Below are 21,484 nucleotides of genomic sequence, written 5' to 3'. Positions count from 1 at the left end.
TGAGAAGATGCTTCAAGGAAGTGAAAAAATTCAGCTTTCCACAAAGAAGTATAGTGGTATGGAGTAGCCTGAGTGAAGATGTAGTGTCTACAAGGAGTGTGCATAGCTTTAAAGAAAAGTTAAACAAATGTAGATATGGAGACGGGACCACACGAGCATAAAGCCCAGGCCCTGTAAAACTACAACTAGGTAAATACATCTAGGTAAATACATACACACAGACACGTGTAATGTAGTGCTTAGCACACTTGGCTCAAAACTGAGAAGGCCTGGGTTTGAGTCCTGAGCATAGCAACACTTTTAATGTGTAGCCCTTGTTCATCTCCCAGCAACTAGGTATGAGGTGTTATTCAAGGGGTTGTGGCCTTGCCATCCCTGTGTGAGGTGTGGTCTTAGTTCTACCCGAAGATCAGTCTATGAGCTCTGAGCTCAGTCTGTAATGTGAAAGGCTGGCTGGGTGACCAGAGGAAATAAATAAAATAAAAAAAAAAAAAAAAAAAAAAAAAAAAAAAAAAAAAAAAAAAAAAAAAAAAAAAACAAAAGGATAAGTGTAGATGTGGAGAGAGGAAAAGATAAAGAGGTGTAAAACTACAACTAGGTAAAACTAGGTAAATACACACACACAAAAAAAAAAAAAAAAAAAAAACACAACAAAACAAAACAAAACACACAACATAAAAACATAAGAAACATAAGAAAATTAGAGACTACAAAAAATGGCTACAAGAATGGTTCCAGAATTTAAAGGGATGGCATATGAGGAGAGACTAAAGGCAATGGATCTACCAATTGGAGCAGAGAAGAGAGAGGGATTTGATACAAGTTTATAAATTGATTAATGGAATGGATGAAGTGGATAATGAGAAACTGATCCTGAGAGAAGAATATGACTTTAGAAGCACAAGATCGCATAGTAAGAAACTAAGGAAGGGACGATGTCTGAGAGATGTTAAAAATTTAGTTTCCAAAGATGTGTTGAGACTTGGAACAGTTTGAGTGAGGAAGTGGTATCAGCAAAGAGTGTACATAGTTTTAAAGAAAAATTGGATAAGTGTAGATATGGAGAGGGACCACAGAGCATAAAGAGGTGTAAAACTACAACTAGGTAAATACAACTAGGTAAATACACACACACACACACACACACTGAATTTAAAGGGATGGCATATGATTAGAGACTAAAAGCTATGGATCTACCAACCCTGGAACAGAGAAAAGAGAGGGGATCTGATACAAGTTTATAGATTGATTAACGGACTGGATCAAGTGGATAATGAGAAACTAATCCTGAGAGAAGAATATGACATTAGAAGCACAAGATTGCATAGTAAGAAACTGAGGAAGGGAAGATATCTGAGAGATGTTAAAAAATATAGTTTCACGCAAAGATGTGTTGAGATTTGGAACAGTTTGAGTGAGGAAGTGGTGTCAGCAACGAGTGTGCATAGTTTTAAAGAAAAATTGGATAAGTGTAGATTTGGAGACGGGGCCACATGAGCATAAAGCCCAGGCCCTGTAAAACTACAACTAGGTAAATACAACTAGGTAAATACAGACACACACGCGGAATTAAAGGACCTCACATATGAAGAACGACTGAAGGAAATGGGACTGCCAGCTTTACAAGATAGAAGAGAAGTTGGGGACCTAATAACAATGTATAAGATAGTAAATGATATTAAAAAGATAGACAAAGAATACCTGGTGCTGTTGACAAAAGAAGATGGAAGGACAAGAGGACATGAAATGAAGATCAGGATGAGGCAGTGTGTGAAGGATATTGGAAAATACAGTTTTCCACACAGAATGGTGGAAAAATGGAATGCATTGGATAATGAAATTGTTACAGCACAGTGTACTTAACTTTTTAAGAAAATTAGATATGGAGACAGGACATATGAGTGAATGTAAAAAAAACACACACACACACACACAAAACAAAAGAAAACAGAAAAAAGAAAAAAAACACAGAAAAAAAAGAAAAAAAAAAAAAAAAAAGAAAAAAAAAAAAAAAAAAAAAAAAAAAAAAAAAAAAAAAAACAACACACACACACAACACAAAACATATTGAATGTAAACTAGATAAACTGATAAAGGAGAAGATGGAAATGAAAGAGAATAAAGAACAGGAAATGGAGTTTATAAGACTGAGAGAAAGGATAAGAAAAGTGGAAGAAAATGAAGCTAGGGTAAGAGCGGAAAACGAAGAACTAAAAAAGGGAGTAGCTAACTACAAGCAGCAGATGGAAGAAGGACTCGGTAAATCCGAGAAAGAAAAGGAGAAGCTGAAAGATCTAGTAAACAAGGAAGAGGAAAGAGTACAGAACGTGATTAAAAAAGAAGTACAAGCATGGAGAGTCCAAGATAAGAAAGATAAGGCTGATTTTCAGGAGGTGATTCAAGAACAACTTAAAGAAAAAGAAGAAAATATGACAAACAAAATGATAGGAGTCCTCAAGACAAAAGAAAATCTAGTTAGAGAAATTGCAGAAAAAAAGAAGAGTGTAGTCGTATTTGGAATAAAAGAAAAAATATAAAATATAGACCAAAAGAGAAAAAGAAGAAATGAAATCAGTCAAAGACCTACTGAAGAATCTTAATGACGAAGATAGGCAGAACTTGGAAGAGGAAGTAGAAGAAATAAACAGAATGGGACCATATCAAGAAGGAAAACGAGACCAATTAAAATACTACTAAAATCACAAGCAGCAACAGAAGAAATATTATATAGAACAACAAAACTTAGAGAAACAGAAGGCTGCAAGGATATCTATATAAAGAAAAATAGAAATGAGGAAGAAAGGAAGAGATACAATGAACTGGCAGCAGCAGTAAGGAAAAGAATAATGAAAGGTCAGAAGAGGAGAAGAAGGCATTTTTTGGAGAATTCTAGGAGACAGGATAAGGAAATGGTATATAAACGAGAAGGAAGAGAAAAAGTGGAACAAGTTTAACTAAAAATGATAAAGGCAAAAGACTAAAAATGATGTATACGAACATAGACGGGTTTTATCAAGTAAATTAGAATTAAGAGATTACATAAGGAAAGAAAATCCAGATATTGTATGCCTGGCTGAAACAAAACTAAATGAGGCAATCAAAATAGATTTGGATAATAGGTATAATGTATGGAGAAGAGACAGAGTGGGTAAAGGAGGAGGAGGAGTCATGATAATGTTAAGGAAGGAGATAGTGATCAACCAAGTGGAATGTGGGAAGGAAAAGCAGAAGTATTGTATATTAAGATGCATATTAATAAAAAAGAGTTAACAATCATTGTAACATATGTGCCACCAAAAACAAATTCATGGACCAATCAAGAATATAAAGACATGATAGATGACACAATAAGGAGTCTAATGAGAATCGTTAAAGAAAGGAGAAAAGTGATATTAGTAGGAGATTTCAACTGTAAAGAAGTGGACTGGGAAAATTATGAAAGTGGTATGGGGAAGAAGCCTGGGAGAAAGATTCTTGAACCTAATGATAGACAATATGATGGACCAGAGAGTAAAGGAATGCACAAGATTCAGAGGAAACAACGAGCGGCGAGATTGGACCTAGTTTTTACAAGGGGTATACAAATGAATGACGATATAAGATATAAGTGCCCATTGGGAAAGAGTGACCATGCAATATTAGAAATAGATATAGAAGAAGGAAAGGAAGATAGAGACGATTCATACAAAGGAGACCGATTAAATTACAGAAAGGCTGATATTGAGAATCTCAAGAACTATTTTAAAACGTAGACTGGGAGGAGATGGAAAACTCAGAGACAATGCAAGACAAATATAACTTATTTTTGGAAATATACAAAACAGGAGTCAGGAATATGTCCCAAAATATAGACCAAAAGAAGAAGGAAAGAAAGATTGGTTTAATGCAAGGTGTGCTAGGCAAAGGAGAAAAGAGATGGAGCATGGAAAAGGTGGAGGAGAAATAGAATCCAACAAACAAGGAAAACTTCAAGGCAGCGAGAAATGAATATGTTAAGGTGAGGAAGGAAGAGGAAAAGAACTTGAAAAGATATTGTCGAAAAATGTAAGGAGCAACCAAAATTGTTCTATAGATTCATAAATGGAAAAATTAGGCAAAAAGAAACAATAGAAAGGTTAAAAGGAGAGAACGGGATGGTGGAAGACCCAAAAGTATGGCAGAACTATTAAATAAAAATTCCAGGAGGTCTTTACTAAAGAATCCAAATTTGAGAGGCCACAGGGTAATAGAGACAATCTATATGAAAGAGATTAAAGTAACCAAGCTTGAAATAAAAGAGTTAATGAAGGAACTGGATGAAGAGAAGGCAATGGGACCGGATGAAGTCTCAGGCAGAATACTGAAAGAATGTAGGGAAGAACTAGCAAGTCCTATATACAACATCATAAAATGCTCAATAGAAAATGGAACAGTGCCAGTAGAATGGAAAAGAGCTGAGGTGGTTCCCATATATAAGAGCGGAAGGAAGAAGAACCTTTAAATTACAGACCGGTATCACTAACTAGTGTAATATGCAAGATGTGTGAAAGAATAATAAAGAAACAATGGATCGAGTTCCTTGAAGACAACAAATTAATATCAAATAGCCAATTTGGTTTTAGAAAAGGACGGTCTTGTGTAACTAATTTATTGAGTTTCTATTCTAGAATAGTTGATAGAGTACAAGAGAGAGAGGATGGGTTGACTGCATCTATTTGGATTTAAAAAGGCGTTTGACAAAGTGCCACATGCAAGATTACTGTGGAAGTTAGAGGAGAAGGGTGGCTTAAAAGGAAGCACATTGAGATGGATAGAAAATTATTTGAGGGGGAGAGAAATAAGGACGGTAGTTAAAGATATGAAGTCCAAGTGGAGAGCAGTAGAAAGCGGAGTGCCACAGGGGTCAGTATTGGCACCAATACTTTTCCTCATTTATATTAACGACATGCCAGAAGGAGTGAACAGCTACATAAATTTGTTTGCAGATGATACGAAACTGTGCAGAGTTATAAAGCAAAAGGAGGATTGTGAAATACTGCAAGAAGACCTAAATAAGATCTGGGAATGGAGTAAGAAGTGGAAATGGAATTCAATGTGAACAAAAGCCATGTCATGGAAATGGGAAAGAGTGAAAGACGACCTGTGGGAATCTATAAGATGGGAGATGGAGTAGAACTGGAGAAAGTCAAAAGGAAAAGGACTTAGGAGTGACGATGGAAGAAAACAATCAACCAGTAAGCCATATTGATAGAATTTTAGAGAAACATATAATTTGCTGAGGAATATTGGAGTAGCATTTCACTACATGGACAAAGAAATGATGAAGAAATTGATAAATACTATAATAAGACCCAGATTGGAATATGCAGGAGTAGTGTGGACCCCTCATAAAAAGAAACACATAAGGAAATTGGAGAGGCTACAAAAAATGGCTACAAGAATGGTCCCAGAACTTGAAGGGATGACATATGAGGAGAGACTAAAGGCTATGGATCTACCAACCTTGGAACAAAGAAGGGAGAGAGGAGACCTGATACAAGTCTATAAATTGATCAACGGAATGGACCAAGTGGATAATGAGAAACTGATCCTGAGAGAAGAATATGACATCCAAGCACAAGATCGCATAGTAAAAAGCTGAGAAAGGAAGATGTCTGAGAGATATTAAAAATATAGTTTCCGCAGAGATGTATTGAGACGTGGAACAGTTTAGATGAAGAAGTAGTGTCTGCAACGAGTGTGCACACTTTTAAAGTAAGATTGGATAAGTGTAGATATGGAGACGGGGCCACACGAGCATAAAACCCAGGCCCTGTAAAACTACAACTAGGTAAATACAACTAGGTAAATACACACACACACACACACACACACACACACACACACACACACACACACACACACACACACACACACACACACACACACACACACACACACACACACACACACACACACTTTGGAGCATGGAACACAGGAAAAGTGATGAAGAGAGGGCAGCCTTATTTTTGGTTTATGAATTAGTTACTGACGACTGAGAGTAAGATGAAAGATATGTACAAGGTGTCCTGCCATTACAATTTTAACAAAATAATCATAAATATTATGATTTTGAGTCTTATTTCCTTGAAACCTAAATTGTCAGAGAGAGAGAGAGAGAGAGAGAGAGAGAGAGGTGGAGACTCAGATAGAAGTGAATATGAGAAATGTAGAAACTAGGAGGGAGTTGGAATGGGGATGTAAATATGGAGTTGGGTTGAGAAAAGAGGTGTAGCTTAATTTTCATATTGCAACTACTGGCTAGTGATGCTTAGTTAAAATCCCTCGAGTGTGGATGCAAGTCAGAATTGTGATCTTGCAGTGTGGCAGGAGTGAAGAGCCAACAGCTTTTGTGTGTGTGCGTGTGTGTGTGTTGGCTTTCATCATCAGGTTAGCAGCAAATGAGTTTTGATGTGTATTTGTGGTTGGCCCAGATTGATTACCCTGATAGACCGAGGCAGCATCCGCAGTCCCCCGTCCTCCCTGCTGGCAGCCCTCAAGAGCCTCACCAATATGGGAGTGAGCAGCGACTCACACGTGGTGCAGGTGGGTGGCAGAGTGGCAGGTGTGCTGATTCAACTACCTATTCATGAATATCTTGAATAGCTACTGTTTGTGTGAAATTTTGTAAATTGAAAGTATTGGCAGATTTTTGTGTTTTTTCCACTTTCAATATTATTTATGTTTTAAAAGATTTTTATTTTGGAATATCAACTTTATATTCATAAGTAAGGGCAAAAGGGAAAAGATTTTAATTAGTAGCCTCAAATCTTCTTAACTCAGGTGCTTGTGAAGTGAGATTTGCCTGTAGAAAAATGTTTTGTGGTGTACAAGCTTTATAACTGTTAGGCTGTTTGTTGCTTAAAATAATATAACAGTTTATCCATACATGCCACATATTGCAACCTTCTTGTATGGCCTGAACCATTTCTTTTCTTGTCCATTCGTGCACACAGTCCATTGAGAACCAGCTCCTGTGGAACATTAGGAAGGTGTCTTTCCCCATCCTGCTGTCCATCCTGCTGTACCACATCAAGCACCAGAACTCCGATATGGAGAAGAAGGCAAGTCTCTAACAACAACTTGTTCCATATAACTTCACTGTGTACAGTTTTATTTTAGCTAGTACGTTTGAGAGACTGAGATATTACACACCAGTTGTTGAAACTAATGGGATGATTTTTTAATCTTTTTTATTTAAATGGATATAATTACATCATTCTGTATGTCAGAGAGGAAGGATGAATACCAGTGGAAAATAGAGAAAGAAAGAGGCAATGTCAAAGATGTAGGTAGAGAGGAAAGATTTCGCAGATATGAAAGGAGAGAGTTGACATGTAAGAGTATGAGAAAAAAGTCAGAGATGGGGTAAGAGGAGAGGTGATGGAGTGAGGCTGGTGTGTTGGCAGGTGCTGCGTGAGGCAGTGGAGGCTGTGCAGCGACGGTGGGTGGAGGTAACCAAGGCCTCAGAGATGGAGGTTCTGTACCTCCACCAGGAGCTCTTCTCTGCGGAGTTCATGGGTCATGTTGACGACCGCACCACAGAACTGGCAGCCGAGATGAATTACGAGGAACTGGCCAAGGTGTTCTGCGCTCTGGGGTCAGTGAGGCGCCGCGCCACACCTGTCATCCGGAGCCTGGCCTTCCATATGGCACGCCAGGGAGAACCGCTGCCTCCCAAGATGCTGAGTAACATTCTGTTTGCTGCACAAGCCCTCACCTTCCCTGACCCTGTGCTGCTGGAGAAGGTGGCTGCAGATCTGGCTCCTCAGATCCCACAGATTGACAAACCCATCCTGATTGGTGGCATACTCTTCTGTGCCGGCCAGCTACGTTGGCGGTGTCCAGTGCTGCTGGAGGCCCTAGCAGAGTGGGTGGAGAAGAATGCTTCGGCCTGTCCCTCACAGACCCTAGCAGCCCTCATGCTCACCCTGGCCACCGTCTCTTATATCCCTAATGACATAGATTCTCTCTTTAGAGTGGTGTTGCCGCGCCTCAGCCAAGAGTCACTGAGTCGCACTTCGGTCTGGCTGGATGTGGTATGGGCGCTGGTGGTGCTGGGGAAGGCAGATGCCCAGCATGTGGCCTCCGTTCTGAATCCAACCTTTGTGGCAGCAGTGATGGCCAGTGAGGCACAGCACCGGCCTGGTGTGAGGCTCAAGCTGTTGAACGTGGATGCTGCAGCAGGGCTGCTCATTCCAGGCTACTCAGGACCCCGCATGGAGACCGAAGAATTGGGGGCAGCGGCCATGCCGGTGCGGGGCAGGGAGGAGCTGCGGCTGTCCCGACATGTGCTGGGCACTCTGCACAATCTGGTACCACCGCCTCGCTTCCTGCTGCAGAACCTTCCTGCCCCCATGGGTGTGCACGTGGATGGTGAGCTGCTGACGGACCGGCAGGGGCGACCCCTTCCTATCCAGGACCATGGGGGTGCGCTGACGGGGAAAGGGCCTGTCTCTCCACCCCCAGAGGGGGCTGTGAGGTTAGGGCTGCTGGTGTGGGGTTTCAGGGACTATACTAATGGCACTCAGGAGCTGGTGGGCAGTGCCCGTCTGGCAGTGCGCCTGCTGGAGGCCCAGGGGTGCCGAGCCCTCCAGGTGCCCTATTTTGAGTACAGCATCAAGGCTAAAACTCTAAAGAATGCTAAATACCTGGAGGCCAAGATAAAGGAGGTTGTCTCCACGGTAAGTTAGTACTGTGGCTGCTGCTGCTACTGTTGTCCTGTGTACATAATGAGTTATCTTTGTGATCATGATGACCTAGAAGGTTTTAATAAAATAATTCTTTACTTAACTGTTTTATTGTAAACAGCAGACACTAGGAGTGTATTGAGACACCATTATGGTTCTTGGATAAGAAGTCAGGCTGATCCTCACACATGACACCTGCAGACCAACAACAGGTGTACTTAATCAGCTTTTTGTTTTGGAATGGTATTGTTGCTTGGCTAGATTTTAAAGTTTCTGTTGGATTATTTTTGTTCTCTTAACAGGAAAACATGTTGTGGCAGCCAGAGGTTATGTGTGATCTTCATAACTTTGTGTGTGTGTTTACCCAGCATTCCCTGTGCATCATATGCTTACAATGGTCACTTTTGTTGTGTGAAAATTCTCTTTATAAGGCCATCTTTGCCACATGTCTCCCATTTCATCATCTAACTCTCCAACTGCTTTGCTTTCTTTTATCATTACCATATTGCCATCCTGCTACTCAGTTTATTTCCTTTCCACTAGTCTCTGTCAACTATCTTTCATCCTCAGGTCACCCCACCTGAACATCACTCATTCCACCACCCTGATCCTCATCTGGCCTGCCTTCTTTTATCATCCTTGGCTTGCTTTACTTGGACTAATTACCCATTACTTACTGCTTGATTACTCTTACTTGTGTCTGAGTCTAATTGCCTCAGAATTTCCCCATCTTTTTGTAGTTATTTTAATACCCATAAGTTGCCATACCAGGCCAAGTCTTTATTTTTTATTTAATGTATGATGAGCCTTACCCATGTCTACCTTTTTTTCTCTTTCTCTGATTTGATTTATTTATTCTTCATTAATGTCTAAACTGCCTCAATTTTCCTCCAGCTGCTCTCTTATAATGAATCTAATCCTCTCACACTTCGCTGTCCCTGCTCCACTAGATGTAATGGTGGGAGGATAAGGATGAGCAATGGTGGGGCAGCAGAGGTTAGGAAGGTCAGGTCAAGCACTGCCTACAAATAACCACTCATCACCACTCACCACTCCAACAGCAGACTTGGGTGAGTGTTCATAGTGGTTGGTTTGTCATGTAGGTTGGTTACTGTGCCCCTGTGTGCATGGTAAGTGGTTTAGTTTTTGCTCTAAATGGTTAGGAGTATTTTCATGGATTTATTGTTATTTGTGTTAATTTTTGTTAAGTAATTTTTTTTTTTTCACAATAAGACTTTTTGTTTATTGTAATTCATTATTTTTGTGTTTATATTTATGGTATACTATATCTAATTATCTATCATGAATATTTGTTATTTGATATCATACAGGGACTAGCACATGTAGGCCTAATGGTTTATAGCAGCTTCCTTTATATTCTCATTATTTGTTATTTTCCCGTGATTCATAAATCCTGCAAAACACTGCAAACACTCATTTATATATTTCTAAGGACCCTCAAGCTCTTTCTTCCCTATTTACTCTTAACTCCTTTACTACACAAACTATTACAACTTCATATTCGAGAGAGCAAAAAGTTTTAGAAGACATCATTATTGGTCCTTATTTTCTTTCTACAATTGGACAGCTTTGGTAGGTAAGTGAAATAGTTTGCATTAATTAGTTATTTTTATTTATTTATTTTTTCATATCCCAGACTGTTTACTATACTAGATGTATCATGTACTTTTCCTGAGTTACTTTTCGTGAATAACAAATCCGTATTCGTCATCCCACGAAACACTCATGCATATTTTCCCAGACGTCTTCAAGCACACTCCTCCTTACTTCCTTCTCCGTTAATGCATAAACTGTAACACCGCCATTTGCACCTCCACCATGAACGTACACTCCATTCCTAAACACATCAAGGCGTTCCACTTCACAGCATGCACTCTTTTTCACTTCCTTCATCCGTGCAGTGCATTAAGAGGCGATGGATCTCAACCTGAACGCTCCTGCTACAATAAAACCTCTTTCTCTTTTACATAGCGTGGTTCCCCCTTCAGCATATCAAACACGGCACCGTTTTCTTTTTCACGTGTCCCCGAGTATTTATGCAAACTTGTATCAATATTCTTCGTCTAAATTTGTCTGGGAGAGCTTGAGTAACGGGGTGTGAGGGGGTGTGGGAGCATGAGGGAGGGAATGGGGAGGGGGGGTGGGAGAACGCTGGAAGAGGGAGGGAAAAAGAACAAGAAAAAGAAGAAGCAGGAGGAGGCAAACACTACTGGTTCTGGTTAAAGGGGGGAAAAAATAAATATCGTCGAATAAACACAGGTCTGGGAGGTTCAATGGATGCTTGGACAGTGAGAAGACGGAGAGGAATGATAGGAGTCCGCTAGCTGGCCCGACCCTGCAAACATGAGAGAGAGAGAGAGAGAGAGAGAGAGAGAGAGAGAGAGAGAGAGAATTAAGGCTAAGAAGTACATACAAGGAAAAAAAAAGCAGAGCGAACACTTGCAAAAGAAAAAAAAAAAAAAAGAGAGACGGAAAAAAAGGAGGAAAGAAATAGGAGATGAGTCAGTTTGCATAGCGGAGCGAAGTTGTGACCCGCGTAATATGTACCGAGGCAGGGCAACCTAACTTTGTCTTGTCGCCTTGCCCGGCTAGACTGCACCAGTTATCTTGCGCCTGAGGAGAGAGAGAGAGAGAGAGAGAGAGAGAGAGAGAGAGAGAGAGAGAGAGAGAGAGAGAGAGAGAGAGGGGGGCGTGGGAGGGAGGGTAGTGCGAGAAGAGAATGAGTGGAGAGATTATGCTAAGATTTAATCGGCACACTTGTGGTTAGATCGTATTCTCTTGTTTAAAGCATGTCACCATCATCTCCAAAAAATGGAAAAGTATGCGGAAAATGTGTAGAATCACTGGTGCCAATATAAACACTTGAAATCTCAGGCCCTCCAAACTGTTCCTTCCAGGGTTCATCCATCCTTTGTCTTCCCCACAGCCTCTCCACGCATGGTATACTATTGACATGCAGTTTAATGGACTCTGAACTGCCATTTTTCTCCATTTGATTTGCTTACGGTACCATAGAATTGAAGATGGAAACTTACTAATTATAGTGCTCATTGCTTTTCAATATCACAGCCTATACTGTCAGAAACACGGAAAAGCAGGGTTAAAAAATCGACCTGACACTTCGTAAATTATACTTGACACCCATACACGATTGTTGAAGGACACAATGCTCTCTAGTACAGTATAGTGTGTGTGTGTGTGTGTGTGTGTGTGTGTGTGTGTGTGTATTGGATGGAGGGGAAGAGAGACGGGAGGGTGGTTGGAGGTATAATTCAGAGGGAGGAACTTGAGGGGAAGGATCAGCGAAGGAGGGTGGGGTGGAGGGAGGTTGAGATGATGGTAATGGCGTGACCGCGCTGGTGTGAACTCGACACCGGCAATGGATGGAGTAAATGTGTGTGTATAATTCACTTCGGTCGCCTGCTGGTCACCCAGCCAGTTTTCCACATTACGGAGCGAGCTCAGAGCTCATAGACCGATCTTCGGGTAGGACTGAGACCACAACACACTCCACACACCGGGAAAGCGAGGCCACAACCCCTCGAGTTACATCCCGTACCTATTTACTAGGTGAACAAGGGCCACACATTAAGAGGCTTGCCCATTTGCCTCGCCGCTTACCGGTATTCGAACCCAGCCCTCTCGATTGTAAGTCGAGCGTGCTAACCACTACACTACGCGGTGTGTGTGTGTGTGTGTGTGTGTGTGTGTGTGTGTGTGTGTGTGTGTGTGTGTAATAAATGTTCTCTATCATTATCTTCATACCTGTTACATGGTTGAACAGCGAGATAGAAGCTTTCCACTGACTTTCATTCATCCTTGTTATCCATGTTACTGATGCGAAAATAAGCTGTTTTATACAACTTTCAATTTTTCCAACAACTGGTATCAAGGCACTTTCAATATCTTCATCTTATCTTTCAATTATTATCTTCTTATTCTTATTTTACTGTATTTTCTCTACTTTTTCCAACGACAAGCTCATGCACAGTTGTAATGTTGATGTCTCACTTGCCTCTCCATGAAGCTGTAAGATACTGTTGTGGTTCCACGTACCTTGTTTCATCTTACTGCGTGTGTCTTTTGGAGGGGAAGTAGACATGCCCCTCTCATTCCATTTACACGAGCCACACTTCCCAGTATTGTTGTCCAATAGAGTGTAGGATTACTTGTAGCAGTTGTCATAGTAAAGCAGGGAACCTTTACCGAGATGAGGGTCCGTCAGTGTCTTGATGGCAGCCTCAGCTAACCCACTCAAGTTACCTGTCATATCTGCGTTCACTGGTGTCGCTGGTGTACAAGATTTTGTCGGGAATGTTACCTGTCCCACAGTCACACATGATGAATTGTTTCACGTCGAATCTCCGTCTCTTGGATGTAAATTTTTTTTCCCTCCACAATACTGTACCAGACTCCATCAATTCACACTTTCTAGTAAGAACTAAATAGAGAGCAAAATTTTCATGATGATTTAAAAAGTTGACAGTACTTTTGAGAAAATTAGGTAGAGTCATGATATCAGAGCCACAGTAGTCCCGGATGGTTTTTTGTTTTCAAATTGCCATTACACATATTACGTACAAAATGAAAGATGAATGATTTATTTTCTTGTTTATCTATTTATTATTATTATTATTATTATTATTATTATTATTATTATTATTATTATTATTATTGTTCTTTTATGTAAGAGGGAAAAATCTAACCAAGAGTAACAATGACGATTAAACAAAAAGGCCCACTTAGATACCAGTTCCGAGCAGGTTCGAGAGAGTTAGCCAAAAGAATGGGAGACATGTCTTGAAATCTCCCTCTTAAATGAGTTCAGGTCATAGGAAGATGGAAATACAGAAGCAGGCAGGGGTTAGACATTTTTCATTTTTCTACTGAAGAGCGATATGCCAGAAGAACCTCTCCGTATCCTTCCCTCGGTGATAAACCGCCATGGAAATCCGCTCTCTCTCTCTCTCTCTCTCTCTCTCTCTCTCTCTCTCTCTCTCTCTCTCTCTCTCTCTCTCTCTCTCTCTCTCTCTCTCTCTCGCTCAGTGATAAACCGCCATGGAAATCCGGTCTCTCTCTCTCTCTCTCTCTCTCTCTCTCTCTCTCTCTCTCTCTCTCTCTCTCTCTCGGCATTAAACAGGAATTTGTTTTTTTTTTAAAGTTAATAAGCAGAAACCGGACGAACGCTTGACTGTATTAACATATTTAGGCTGACCGAAGGAAATATGTTAAGATAGTTGCCTGTGTGTGTGTGTGTGTGTGTGTGTGTGTGTGTGTGTGTGTGTGTGTGTGTGTGTCATGGAGTTAGAGCTAATAATGATAACAGAAAAGGTCACGAGAAAAAATAGCGGTGTTGAAATGTGACACTACTACTACTACTACTACTACTACTACTACTACTACTGCTGCTGCTGCTGCTGCTGCTGCTGCTGCTGCTGCTGTTTCTTCTTCTTCTTCTTCTTCTTCTTCTTCTTCTTCTTCTTCTTCTTCTTCTTCTTCTTCTTCTTCTTCTTCTTCTTCTTCTTCTTCTTCTTCTTCTTCTTCTTCTTCTTCTTCTTCTTCTTCTTCTTCTTCTTCTTCTTCTTCTTCTTCTTCTTCTTCTTCTTCTTCTTCTTCTTCTTCTTCTTCTTCTTCTTCTTCTTCTTCTTCTTCTTCTCTTCTCTTCTTCTTCTCTTCTTCTTCTTCTTCTTCTTCTTCTTCTTCTTCTTCTTCTTCTTCTTCTTCTTCTTCTTCTTCTTCTTCTTCTTCTTTCTTCTTCTTCTTCTTCTTCTTCTTCTTCTTCTTCTTCTTCTTCTTCTTCTTCTTCTTCTTCTTCTTCTTCTTCTTCTTCTTCTTCTTCTTCTTCTTCTTCTTCTTCTTCTTCTTCTTCTTCTTCTTCTTCTTCTTCTTCTTCTTCTTCTTCTTCTTCTTCTTCTTCTTCTTCTACTACTACTACTACTACTACTACTACTACTACTACTACTACTACTACTGCTGCTGCTGCTGCTACTACTACTACTACTACTACTACTACTACTACTGCTGCTACTACTACTACTACTACTACTACTACTACTACTACTACTACTACTACTACTACTACTACTACTACTACTACTACTACCACCTTTTAGTGAGGCTGCACGACGAGGAGTGTTTGTATGTCTTGCGAAATACGTCTAGATATTATGAAATGTTAGGCTTCATGAGATGGCTTTGTTGTACTTTGATCATTTATTACCGAGCTGTGTTGTGCTGGAATGAGTTTAGCTTGTTATTGTTATTTTCTTGTGTTCTTACGCTTACTTATGTTCTTCTATATGATCTTTGTTTCCTAGTTATTTCCTGTCCTTATGTTACTTACAGGATCTAGTTTATTTTGCTATTGTTGTTTTGTTCCTCTTTTCTTTCATACGGTTCCTTTTTTATTTTTTTTTCTTGTTCGTTTTCCTTCCTTTTCTTCGTTTAATTCTCTCTCCATTTCTATTTTCCTGTTTTTCTATTTCTCCTTCTCTTTTTCTTTATTTATATATTGTTCTTTTAATTTTCTTAGTTTCTTTTACATGTTGTTTTCTTGTTATAATTTTCTTTTTTCGTTTCACCACTCTAATATATTCCCATCTATATTCTTATTTTTTCTATTTAATTGATTGTGCCAGCTATATGATTTTTTTTATAGACTTAGTCCATTATTGTCATTTTCTCATGATCTTACATTTCCTTTATTTTCCCGATAACATCTCACCTATTTCTATATTTTCGTTGGAATTGATTAAACGTGTTATTGTTGTTTTTATTCATTGATTTTCGGCGTTTTGGTAAAGAATTCAATTTAAAACGGTAGGATTCGTAGATGTATGTTAAACGAAAGGGTTGTACCAGTGTGTGTGTGTGTGTGTGTGTGTGTGTGTGTGTGTGTGTGTGTGTGTGTGTGTGTGTGTGTGTGTGTGTGTGTGTGTGTGTCTTTGTATTTATCTAGTTGTATGTTACAGGGTTCAAGCGGGGCTCATATTGACCTGTCTCCATATCTACATTTATCTAACATTTCCTTGAATTTGTTCACACTTTTTGTTGTTACAATCTCATCACTTAGTCCATTCCAGATGTTCACCGTCCTATGCGGAAAACTGAACTTCTTAATGTACCTCAGACACTGACTTTTCATGATGTGTGTGTGTGTGTGTGTGTGTGTGTGTGTGTGTGTGTGTGTGTGTGTGTGTGTGTGTGTGTGTGTGTGTGTGTGGGTCGTTAGAAGGAGTGGTGACTTACGAGGAGTGTGTATGCAAGATGAGGTGAATGTAGGTTTGGCTTTGGAGAAGGAAGAGGAGGAGGATGTCTGGTGGGTGTTTGAAGATGTAATAATGGAGGAGGAGGAGAAGGAGGTGGTAGTAGTGGTGGTGGTGGTGGTGGTGGTGAAATAAAGAAAAATAACGACTAGGAGTGGTGGGAAAGTTGATGAAGAAATAGTGATGCTGAAGAGAAAGAAGACGTTAAAGAGAGGGAATAGGAGGTGTGGAGTGACACGAGGAGGAGGTGGAGTGGAGGAAAGATAACGAGGCGTGATTGTGGGAAAGTGGAGAGAAAAATGGTAATGAGGGAGATAAGGAGGAAAGATAGTGGGAAGGATGTAATGAAAGATGCCATGCATTAGACAGAGGGTACACGGTGCAATGGTGCAATGGTGAGACATGTTACACGTTAAAAGTGATGACCCGGAAGTTCAGGGCGTCACGTTTAGAGAGCGCTGCTACCCTGCGCCAAAGGAAGTGTCGCTTCTTTCTTAGGATTTCTTGTCAGGACCTAGGATTTCTTGTCGGGACAGGCAGGTGTGTGTGTGGGTGCTCGTCTAGTTTTCACGAATTTCGTCGATACTTGGATATCAATATTCTTCGGAATATGGTGCAAGGAACGTGATTACACGGTGAGCAAGAAGAATACCATTTTATCGGTATAGATGCATCAGGAATTTAGAATAAGTTCAGTGAAAATTGAATCTACCAGACAGCACCGGTCCTCCTTGATTGGGTTTCCCCAGGTTGCGCATGCGCACTTGAGCTTATTGATGTGACTTAGTTTTGACGTCATATTAACAGGATAAGTGTCGTAAACAAGGGTGAAACTAGCAGAGAATCCAAGTAACAACAGTAAAGCACTCACACACACACACACACACACACACACACACACACACACACACACACACACTTACGCACGTTCGTACGTATAACATGGAAGGATTAACCATATTTGATATGCTACACGTGTAACTCTGATACCTTTACCACCACTTTTATAGATAACCTTACTGCCATATATCAATATGATAAAGAAGAAATCATAGAACGGCTGTCAGAATATGGACTGGACATAGAGAAACTGTGGAATTTACGGTTAAAACTGTTTGACATTCTTTGTGAGACGTTCCCGGATACGTATGAAGCAGTTGAGCTTTACAATCATAAGAAAATATCTCTAATGGCAGAGGATATATACACAATTGGTTACTCTGTGGTGAACAAGTTGCCAGATAGAAGATTGGCTAAGGTATTGAAAACAGGAAACACGGGAGAAGGACTGAATATTAATACTCAGTCTCAACTGACTGCTGCTCCGATAAAAGGGGCGGGTTTATTGGAGACATGTGTTATGCTTAGAGACACCGTCATTAATTTGAGTAGCGTCATCTCTACTCTATCAGAGGATGTTAACAGTCTGAGAGAAAAGATAGCTCATTTGGAGATGAGTCTGGACGTCACGCAAGTAAATCAATTACGTCATGAGATGACTAGTTTACAACTGCGAGTACCTGTGGACGAGCAACCTGATGTCCAACTTCCCACGGACGGATCCCGTGATAGACGGGGGCGTGCAGACATGTCGGCTACGGACCAACGGTCTGTAGACGAGCCCCTTACTAACCACGAAGGTGGAGACGAGCCCCGGGCTGGTCAGGGGCCTGGGGATGGATCTCGGCCAGACCAGCGACCTGCGGAAAGTCCCCGTGTTGAACGGCGGTCTGTGGACGGAAAGCGTATAGAACAGGGACCTGCGGGTTCCATCCTCAGACACCCTGGGTCTGAGGATGGAACTCGTACTGTTCAGCGGCCGGCGGAAGGGCCCCGTGATGAGCGGGGGACCACGGCCGGATCTCGTACTGACGAGGACCGGCGGGTGGGCATCGAAGTGACAAGCAGCCTGCAGATGGGTATCGGGCTGACCGAGGGCCGTTAGACGGACCATGGGAGATCAAGGGACTGCGAATGGGCCCCATAATGTTCAAAGGTCTCCACGAGATGATTGGCAAGTAGGGGACGGCACCGATGATGACCAACGACCCTCAAACTTGCCCCAACGACATGTACATCAAGATGAGATGGAGGGTGAGTTTAGGTTACCGGCTGAGCAACAGCGCCGTCTGAAACAAAGCAAAATAAGGATTCGGGAAAGTACTCATCGTAAGATAGTTGGCTCAGCTCCACCTGGCCGCTTTCAAATCAAAGCTGCTAACAATGGTGACCCCTTAAAGGGATGTATAGCAGTATACGTGGGTCACATGGCTGAAAGCACTACAGTTGAGTATATGAAGAAACATCTTAGTGCTATTGGTGTTAGGGATGTCTCTGCTGTAATTAAGCTCAATTGTAGAGTTAAAAGAAGATCCTCATTCTGTATAAATGTTGACACTTTGGAAGGAGAAGAGAAACTTTATAATGGTGAGCACTGGCCGTCAGGTGTTCAAATACGACCCTTTCGGAAAAAAACCGGTGAAGGCACACATGTATGGTTGGCGCCGGCACTATCAAAATGAACTCCCTGTAGAAAATTGGTCGTCCTTGTCCAAGGATTGAGTGTCTGGATCCTTTGCACACTCGAGATTCACCACCAGTAATAATCATAGAGGAACTCAGTCTTCTCAGCAACTGTTTGATTACAACCATTGTTCCAGGAAATTTTAGTATCACTAGATCTGGACTAGGAAAAAAAGTAGTGTGATAATATACATAATTAATAAAATTCAGTGATAAAGATTTTACTGTTATATCATATAATTGTAAGGGTTTGAAGTCATCGTTTGGGATTATAGATTTTGATTTATTGCCAAAATGTGACTTATTGTTTCTTTGTGAACACTGGCTAACTCCATACGAAGTGTCTGCTTTGGAAGAGCGATTTAATAATGTAGAGAAGAGATGGATACACATGAAGTCCAGTGTCAATCTTGAAGAAGCAGTGGTGGGGCGGCCATATGGTGGAGTGGGTTTTATTGGTAATAGAATTCCTAATGTCACCTATGTGCCCTTACATATGGACAATGACAGGATAACAGGTGTTAAGCTGATTTCTTGTCAACAAGTTATACTCACAGTATTTGGAGTATACATGCCTTTCCACAACGGGAGAAGTGATCAATTACAACTTTACAATGATACCCTTGACAAACTACAGTCTGCTATTGATAACGTGACGGGTCCTTTTGTTGTTGTGGGGACATGAATGCTCCTCTACCATCCCAAAACATGCTGAATAAATATTGGTACAGACGACATCCATTTAACAATCATAACTATTTACTGCATGACTTTCTTTCAGGGAATGATCTGTGCGTGTCAAATTTTATGTTTGATCAGAATTGTAATTACACATATTTTAATGCTAATTCTAGGTCATATATTGATCACATTTTTATACCTCAATATTTTATGAGTAATATCAAAAGTTGTTATATTATGTCAGAGTTGGAGAACAATGTAAGTGATCATTTCCCGATGTCAATATGTGTGAAACTGAATGTGAACTCCCAAGATAATGCTTTTGGTAATGGCTCTAGAATGCCTTCCTATCCCCGCATTAATTGGTCAGATTCTCAAGTTAGGAATCGCTATTCTCAAAATATGAAGGTGGCTTCAAGGAACTTGCCGATTATTGATGTTTCAACGGTTAACATACATGATGAGGCAAAATTAGTTATTGATTCCATGTGTGAACAGCTGAGTACAATTATGCATGATTCTTGTACAAAGGCGATATTAGATGCTCCTAACAGATATTTAGGGCGTTACCCGAGCAAAAAGTAGTGGAATCACGACTGCACCGTTACTAGAGATAGACAACAATTCTGGTTCAGGATATGGAAGTCATGTGATAGGCCGCGTGAGGGCCAAGTTTATGCCTGTTACAAGTTAGCAAAAAAGTCATATCAAGTTGCTTGTAGGAGAGCAATTAATACTGATTTACACGACCTAACTTCTCAGCTGATTTTTTTTTTTTATACAAAAATGGTAATTTAAAGAAATTTTGGAACAGAATAAGCAGAAGTAAAAAAAAAAAAAATCAAATGTATACAAATCATATTACAAATCAAGCATTAGAACATAATTTCAGGAATAAGTTTGAAAATTGGGAAGACTCATTGACCCTTAGTGACACCAGGCGTCGTGCTAAGGCAGAAACCGACGTCACATATAGAACGGTTATGTCGACTGTAGCCCGTGATAGGGTGGTTTCGGCCCGCATGGTAAGAAGGTACATATCTTCTTTAAACAATGGTTGCTCTCCTGGAATGGATGGCATAATGGCAGAACATTTAAAATATGCCATAGACAGCCACGTTACAGTTCTATTAGGATGTATGCTTACCCTGTGCATACAATTTCATGTAGTGCCCAAGTCATTTACAAAGGGCATCCTTATACCCATACTTAAAAAGGCAACCCTTGACCCATCGGCCCCTGGGAATTACAGACCAGTTACTGTCTCTACTGTATTTTCTAAGATACTTGAATTGTATATTCTAGATAACTGTGGGGGTTATGAAATGAATGACCAACAATTTGGATTTGTCACAGGACGGAGTACAAATATGGCTGCTGTGCTAGCGCAAGATGTTATCTCATATTGTAAATTCAGAGGCTCACCGGTATTTGCATGTTCTTTAGATGCCCAGGGAGCGTTTGATGCGATACCTCATGAGGTCATTTTTTACAAGGCAATGGGAGCGATTCCTAAGGATTGCTGGGCTACTTTGCTTACGTGGTACACATCAATTACGGTACAAATTAAGTGGGGAACATATTTATCTGATGATATCCAAGTCTCTAGAGGTACTCGCCAAGGTGGGCTAACATCTCCTTTTTTATTTAACCTATTTTACAAAGATCTTGTGGATACTTTATCAACATATAATGGTGGAGTTGTTATTGGCTCCAAGTCTTTTAATGTTTTTAGTTATGCAGATGATATTCTTTTATGTAGTCTAACTGTCACAGGTCTGCAGCAAATGATTGAAGTTTCTAATAAGTATGTAAGTAATCATGGCTTGTCTTTTAATCCTAGCAAGACTGAATGTATCATATTTGGCTAATGATATTTTACGGAGCGTCCTGTATGGCACCTAAATAGAGATATTTTGAAAGAATGTGATGTGTTGAAATACCTGGGAGTGAATCTTTCCCATAGAAAACCCCATGCTCATGTTAATGAACGCAGTAGTGCCTGCAGAAAAGCATTTTACGCACTACAAGGAGCAGGGTTGTGCAACTTGGAAACTAATGTTGACACAGCTTCTTATGTCTGGAAAACCGCAATTAGTTCTGTAATGACATATGGATTGAAAACTGTTAAGATCGATAAAAAACGTATGAATGAGTTAGAGTCCATGCAAGGAAAACTTGTAAAGGCTATGTTCGGACTACATAAATACTGTAGAAGTAAACCCTTATTGAAAGCCTTAAGGATACCCTCAATGGAGTCTATTGTGGATGTAATGAATATTGACC

The 21,484-nt window shown here is 40.4% G+C and overlaps 1 protein-coding gene across 2 annotated transcripts in view; it reads left to right on the top strand.

Moving 5' to 3' along the window:
* LOC123512262 (FAST kinase domain-containing protein 4-like) overlaps positions 1-8,806 on the top strand; it is a 39,536-nt gene extending 30,730 nt beyond the window's left edge. For both annotated transcript variants that reach the window (XM_045268546.1, XM_045268545.1), the window contains exons 5-7: positions 6,453-6,564; positions 6,975-7,082; positions 7,428-8,806. In XM_045268546.1, coding sequence (XP_045124481.1) covers positions 6,453-6,564; positions 6,975-7,082; positions 7,428-8,711 — 1,504 coding nt within the window. In that variant the 3' untranslated portion in view covers positions 8,712-8,806. The remainder of the gene's footprint in view (positions 1-6,452; positions 6,565-6,974; positions 7,083-7,427) is intronic.
* The last annotated feature ends 12,678 nt before the right edge of the window (positions 8,807-21,484 follow it).

Source organism: Portunus trituberculatus, chromosome 33 (assembly GCF_017591435.1).
Source record: "Portunus trituberculatus isolate SZX2019 chromosome 33, ASM1759143v1, whole genome shotgun sequence".
NCBI lineage: Eukaryota > Metazoa > Arthropoda > Malacostraca > Decapoda > Portunidae > Portunus > Portunus trituberculatus.
This window is presented reverse-complemented; position numbering and strand designations above follow the sequence as displayed.